This window comes from Otolemur garnettii, unplaced genomic scaffold, assembly GCF_000181295.1.
Source record: "Otolemur garnettii isolate 467f Iridium unplaced genomic scaffold, OtoGar3 scaffold00171, whole genome shotgun sequence".
In the NCBI taxonomy this organism is placed as follows: Eukaryota; Metazoa; Chordata; class Mammalia; order Primates; family Galagidae; genus Otolemur; species Otolemur garnettii.
Window position 1 is genome coordinate 615,028 of NW_003852566.1, and position 7,397 is coordinate 622,424.

Below are 7,397 nucleotides of genomic sequence, written 5' to 3' on the forward strand. Positions count from 1 at the left end.
TTGTTTGGCGGGTCCGGGCTGGGGATTCGAACCCGCCACCTTAGGTGTACGTGGCTGGCGCCTTAGCCGGTTGAGCTATAGGCGCTGAGCCTAAAAGCCTCTTCTTACACAAAATTAAATTGTAAAAGAACACAGACCTCACAACAATATGATTCTCCTGGACATGTGATGCAAATAGTTGTATAAGTGGAACCATATCCACAGTGAACATCTCTGTGGCTACCCAACTTGTTGTACCTTTCATACACCTCACTGATTATAGGTCTTGCTCTCTCTCAGTGCTTTCCTCTTCTATCGTCTTTGTATTCCTACCAGTCAAGGAGTTCTTTCCAACTTTATTTCCTATATTATGAAAAATTAAGTATTTTTTTCTTTTCAATATTATAACAATATGTTTTATAAACTATAATTCTCCCCACCCAGTAATACTGGTATAATATTGGGGGGGGGGGAAGAATGCCTTCTCTCCTCTCCTTGAAAATCACTGCCCTATTCCTTAAGTTTGTTAGTTACAACCTCCCCACTCAATGCTCTTAGAACTAGAAAGCTTGATTATCTCCACAGTAGATTTTTAAAAAGGTGTGTTCTGAGTTAGTAGTTAGCAAGAGAGAATTCACTGAAGCCAGAACCATGTGATGAATAATATATACTAAAAGATGCTAAATATGTCATTATACAAAAATAGTTCCTTGTAATGTTAAGTAGAATTATGAGCTTTACTATAATGCTTGCCAATGGAGGGAAGTAGCCAACTACAGAACTGCATAAAGAATAAGAGAATATGTCATTACTATTAAGCTTACACATAAGTTACATAAAATACAATTTTTTTATCTCTTTAATATAATTTCCGTATTTGGCAACACCATTACCTAAGTTCTGGTATAAGTTTGGAAGTAAATGTATCCAGGCTTGGCACCCTTAGCACAGTGGTTACGCACCAGGCACAGACACCAAGGGTGTGGGTTCGAGCCCGGCCTGGGCCAACTAAACAACTGTAACAACAACAAAAAATAGCCAGGTGTTATGGTGGGTACCTGTAGTCCCAGCTATTTGGGAGACTGAGGCAAGAGAATTGCTTAAGCCTAAGAGTTTAAGGTTGCTGTGAGCTGTGATGCCATGGCACTCTACCAAGGGTGACATAGTGAAACTTTATCTCAAAAAAAAAAAGTGGCTCTGTACCTGTATTTCAAGGGCTAAGGCACCAGCCACATACACCAGAGCTGGCAGGTTCAAATCCAGCCCAGACCTGCCAAACAACAATGACAACCGTAACCAAAAAATAGCTGGCCTTGTGCTGGGTGCCTGTAGTCCCAGCTACTTGGGAGGCTGAGGCAGGAGAATAGCTTAAGCCCAAGAGTTTGAGGTTGCTGTGAGCTGTGATGCCACAGCACTCTACCCAGGGCAACAGCCTGAGGCTTTGTCTCAAAAAAAAAAGAAAGAAAGTAAGTAAATGTATCCAAATCCATTCAGATTATGGGGTGGGGGGTTAGAAAGTAAATGTATATTTTATATTTTTATATTTCAGAAAGGGGTTATTTCAATTTGTTTGAATTGGTTTTTCTGTTTGATTATACATTGCTTTATAAGTCACTTCGCGGGTTTCAAGTGAATGTTATCTGGCCTCCTCAGTTGAAGAGACCATCTCTTTTCTCTCTAAATTGGCTTTCACTTAAAATTTCAGTTTCATAATGCTTTCCAGAAAATTGTAACAGAGGAATGGAAATTTCCTCAATTTCAGTATATATATAACTTTAAAGTTTCATAAAACAATACTTTCTGTGCTCCATTTGCTCTGATATTTTTTCTTTCTTTTTTTTTTTTAAGAGACAAATTCTCACTTTGTCACCCTTGGTAGAATGCTGTGGCATCACAGCTCACAGCAACATTAGACTCTTGGGCTCAAGCGATTCTCTTGCCTCAGCCTCCCAAGTAGCAGTGACTACAGGTGCCCGCCACAACCCCTGACTGTCTTTTTTTATTTTTTAGTTGTAGTTGTCAATGTTGTTTGGCAGGCTTGGGCTGGATTCTAACCCACCCGCTACTGTGTACATGGCTGGCATCCTAGCTGCTGAGCTACAGGTGCCAAGCCTCTAATATTTTTTATTTCATTTCAAAGTAATGCTGGTATGACCAAAAACAACAGTTGGAAAATCACTGCTATAGGATAACATGACAAAATGCATTTTATAAACTGTAAAGCACCACTGAGATGTGAGCAGCTGCTACTGAATATCTGAGTTAAGACTTTAATGGGCCTGAAGACAACCTCTCCTTCCTTGGGCAATGCTAGAGGATCAAATCCACCAAGACTTTTGGTCAGGAAGACTGTACTCATGAGAATATGAGTAGATTCTCATATTTAGAAAACAAGGCATTAAGCATATAAGCACTCAAAGAAGGGAAGACAAATTAGTAGCCAAATAAAAAGGCAAACATCTATTTAGTACTTTATAGTTTATAAAATACAATATGATCATTAACATACATGATCACTTCTAATCCTAACAATCTTAGGGAAAAAGTGAAGTTCAAATGTTAGGCCTAGTGGGCCTAGGATAAGGCAGAAAGATGTCAGGCCTAGGCTATAATGGAAAAATACCAGGTAACCCCTGGCAAATTTCCAGACTGAAAGCTTTCAAAAAAAAAAAGAAAGAAGTAAGTCTTTTTCACTCCCAAGATAGATGGGAGAGTACTAATTGATTTCTTGCTTCTAGTTCACTCCTAATTTCTTGCTTGGCTAACTCCCTGGGAAATGGACCGGGAGGTACCAACTGTTCCTGGACTGACCTTTAAACAATACCAGGTGGGGAAAGTACTGAAACTAAGATATATGGGGGGAAAGTACTGAAACTAAGATGTATGGGGGAAAAATATTAAAACAAAGATGTATGGCTAACTGCAAAATTGTGCTTCAGTATAATGCTTGCTTGCTACCCTACCCAGATGAACCTGGACAGCATACATGCCAACCAGGATGCAGACGAAGCCTTAAAAACCTGACCCCTTAAGCACTTGGGGCTGCCCTCAGAAACCCCTTGTTGGGACACTGAGGCAGTCGCCAGCTGGCTCTTGAATAAAGAGACTCCCTTGCAAATTCTGATTGTCTGTTTGTGTGGTCTCTGGGGAACTCCTGGGCATAACACAAAGAGGTTGAGACTTGTCCCAAATTAGACAGTAAGTGACAGAGCCAAGTCATCTGATCTAAATCCTTCACCCCTTCTACTGTGGCAAAATATCAGGAAAGGAAAGTGATCAGGACTGCGTTTATTGTGTTTCATCAAAAATATTTATCCTCTGCATTTCCCTAGATGGAAAGTGGACTCTACTGAAGGTGGAAAAGCAACCTCAGATTTGGAGGGAGGGACAGGGCATGGCCCCTTTCAACTATTAGTCCAGAATTCATACCTGGCAATTCTGCCTACCAATACCAGTCATCTGTTTGATACTGCTTGTGCTCTGAGATTCCAGACATCTATTATCTATAAGTAGTGTGGCTTTCCATTCCCATCCGTAATCGTTCCAGAGATTTGGCCAACACAAGACTCACATTAGAGGGAAATTAAGTACCTGTCCCTCTTGTACTTCAGTAGATTGACAATATTAATAATGGTCTGCTTCCAGTAACTGTCATAGTTCTGCTCAGCTTGCCCTGAGGAAGGCAGTCTACCCTCCCTCTCTTCACCTCTCTCCCCCTACAAATAAAGTTCAACTAGCAAGTACCTGAGAGGGTGGGAAAGAGATTCCTTGTTATCTCTCCACTTCCTTCAACTCCCCCATATTTCTTCCTTATTCTTCTCACCTTGTACTCCTGCATCACTTCCTCCAAAGGCCCCATGTGTGCCGTTTGTGGCTCCTGGATTCTCAGCACACCACACAGATGGCCTCTGTCGACCTCGAAAGAGTTTCAGGGCTTCCTGGTGTTTGGGACAGATGCCTTGACCAGTCCTCCCTCCTCCCCCATAAGGAGTGGGGCACATCTGGCGAATTATCTGGATCATGTTAGCCAGCTGCATGTTGGAACGAAAGCTGCATCATATAAAGCTCTTTTGGCACTGGGGGCAAATGAACTGCCCTGGAGTGGGTGGATGTCAGGGTACACCTCTTCATCTTCTTTCTCATTGTAAGCTTCCAATTCCTCCTCATCTTCTGGGTAGACATCAGTTCTCAGGTCAAGTCTCAAGCCTCCTGGGTAATAGTCCCGATCTTCCTTGTCCACTTCTTCCCCGTCCCACACATAATCCACATTGTTCCAATTACTTACACCACTGTCACCAACCCAGAGTTCATCATCTTCTGGATCCTGGAACAGCTCCTCGTTGGCATTCCCCCATACAATACCTCTAGAATGGAGTTGTCCCATCCACCAGTGGCCCCCACGGCTTCCTCATCCTCCTTCCATTCATCATCTTCCTCCCGATCTTCCTCATTTTCCTTACCCCACAGCTGAGTCACACACCCGTGGCAGAAGTTGTGCCTGCAGGCGATGGACACCGGATCCTTGAAGTAATCCAGGTAGATGGTGCACACGGCTTCCTCCTGAAGTGTCTGCATGCGTTGGCACAGCTAGCCATCTTAACATGCTGCTGGCCGGTGTAGATTCGTCAGTTCAAAGCTGAGAAACGGGAATGCGCCTGCAGGCTTGCCTCCAAACTACGCTGGTGACCCAAGGCTGTCCTTGACCTTGCGCTTCCTCCTCAGGCCCGCAAAGAAGGCTTCATCCCTTCTCTCTGGACTTGATCGCCCCAGATCCAGTCTCACAGCTGTCTTCTGAGGTCGGCAGGGACAGGTCTGCGGCGCTAGTTCCAGTCGAGGTTCAGGGTGCAGGCCCCGACCCTGTCCGGCTTCTCGCTACCCTCAGAACTTGCTCCAGCCAGTAGCGTCCGGCTCAGGGCTCAGGGGCTGCCGCTCGTCTTCCAGCCAGACACCACCCAAAGTGACGTAGGCGCTCTGTTCCGCTCTCATGGGATAGGGGTGGGCAGTCGGAGGACCACCTCCTAATGGTGTACCCAGGGGAAGGGTCAGCTGGGGGTCCCGGCCGCCGGTCCAGCCGCACCTGATAGGAAAGACTAGTCGCAGAGGAGGAGGCGGAGAGACAGCTTCTGCTCCTGAACGCCTAACCGCTGTCTTGCCAGCGAGACGCGGAGGGACTCGGCCTCTCAGCAGACCTGGTACCCGAAAACCGACCCAAAGAGCGTGAGCGCGGCAGCCCAGCACCGACGCGCTTGCTCACTTGGGGTCTGTCTAGCCTCAGGTTGGACCCGGGCGGGCCGGGCTCATGGCAGCCGGCCTGGGGGCGTGGCCTGAAGGCAGGGGCGTGGCCTACGGTGCGGCGGGCGGAGCTCGCGGTAGCTCAGAGTGGTGGTGTTGTGGAAGGATTTCGCGTGGGGACTTAGGTGCTTCCAACTCTTCCTTAAACCAACTCACCCCTTTTCTTGCCAACTGCAGAGCTTCACCCTCCTGACCCTGACCATTCTAGCAAAGGTAACTTCTTTGTTAATCTCTGCTGTCCTGAGATCCCCTCAGACCTCTCAAATTCAGCACTCCCGACACCTACTTCTGCATCCATGACCCATGCCCTTCTCACCTAACCTTCCTTCCACCCTCCTTTCGTCTCTCTCTCTCTCTCTCTATAAGGACCAGGATCTTGCTATGGTCTCGCCTGAGCTAGACTGGAACTTCTGGACTCAAGGGATGGATTCTTCTGCCTTCGGGGTTCTGCTGCCTCTCAGTCCACACTCCACACCTTACTCCTGCCATTCTGGATTTGACCCCATTAACTTCAGACTTGGGAAAAGGAAAAAAGTGTTTCCTCACCCTCTCATTTCAGTCCATCCTGCAGCTGGCAGAGCTGATACCTGAAATGAAAGTCTGACTCCTTCATAGCATTTAGCAAAATTCCTTTGGTGGCCTATTTCTTGGCTTTGCCTAGAAGAACCCTGAAGTCTGTTGGCATAGGGAGTTGAATTCTGGTTCTTCTATTTGACTTCAATCAGAACAGTCCTATCTTCATCTACATTGTACAAACAGGCCTCTTCGTTAGATTTTGTTTGACCAAAAAGACTCAAAGTTTTTCTTTGTTTTTGTAGAGACAGAGTCTCACTTATTGCCCTTGGTAGAGTGCCGTGGCATCACACTGCTGACAGCAACCTCCAACTCCTAGGCTTAGGCGATTCTCTTGCAGCTGGAAGTACAGGTGCTGCTACAATGCCTGGCTATTTTTTGTTGCAGTTTGGCTGGGGTTGGGTTTGAACCCACCACCCTCGGTATATGGGGCTGGTGCCCTACCCACTGAGCCACAGGCACCTCCCAAGACTCAAAGTTTTATAAACATTTGAAAATCATAGGTCTTGGCTTGGCGCCCAAGCTTGGTGGTTAGGGCGCCGGCCACACACACTGGGGCTGGTGGGTTGAACCCAGCCCGGGCCTGCTAAAACAACAATGACAACTACAACAAAAAATAGCTGGGCATTGTGTCAGGTGCCTGTAGTCCCAGCTACCTGGGAGGCTGAGGCAAAAGAATCACTTAAGCCTAAGAGTTTGAGGTTGCTGTGAGCTGTGACAACACAGCACTCTACTGAGGGCAACAAAGTGAGACTCTATCTCAAAAAAAAAAGGAAAGAAAAGAAAATCATATGTCTGTTGTCTCCTTCTTGTGACAGACATTGACATCTCTGTCAGCTAAGTTCTGTAAGAATAAAGGCTAAGATGGAGTTAGGAATTCGAGAGGTTTTTTTTTTGAGGAGGTGGTTATGTATGTGAAAGCACAGGGGCAAGGGTTGGGCAAGGGGGCTTCAAGCCATGATGCAGGTTTGTCTCAGCTAACCCAGCGCCGAATTCTGGAGCCAGGAATGCCCCTTCTGTTGGGCAGAAATAGGCAGACCTCAGCATGACCATCTTGCTTAGTCTTTGGCTGGGGGCTGCCTGGGGAGACTCTGGCCTTGAGAGGGAGCAGTTATGAACCTATTTTTATTATTACTATTTTTCTTGCTGTGCCTTTGAATAGTAGTGGTAGTGGCAAAAATATAAAAAAAAGATAAAAGAGCTGGGGAAGAAGGAAGACACGGAGGAGAAGGGGGAGGAGGCAAGAGCTGCAGGAAGCTCCAAGGTCATAAAGCCAATCAGGAATACACCAACCAATGGTGGCAGGAACCAGGTGGCAGCAACCAATCAAAAGTTCACACACTATCATTCCAGCTAAGACCCCCAACGACGGAGAGGCAGTTGGCCTATGGGAATCCCAAGACCTCCCTAGTGACCGAGGAGTGACCAGACACTAGCTTTTTCTTCAGCTATTTTCTTCAGCATTTTATTGCAACCCATAGTACCTTGCGGGAAAGTGTATAAAAGTTTCCCTGGCCTTTGTTTCGGGGCCACTCCCCGCTGTTCTGCTTTTC

The 7,397-nt window shown here is 46.3% G+C and overlaps 1 protein-coding gene across 1 annotated transcript; it reads right to left on the reverse strand.

Moving 5' to 3' along the window:
* Positions 1–218: 218 nt before the first annotated feature.
* TRIM52 (tripartite motif containing 52) lies at positions 219–4,734 on the reverse strand. The gene is given in 6 exon segments (XM_012811624.2): positions 219–342; positions 3,803–3,834; positions 3,837–3,899; positions 3,902–4,081; positions 4,084–4,332; positions 4,335–4,734. Coding segments are annotated over 6 exon segments (837 nt in total). The 5' UTR covers positions 4,555–4,734; the 3' UTR covers positions 219–249.
* Positions 4,735–7,397: the final 2,663 nt, after the last annotated feature.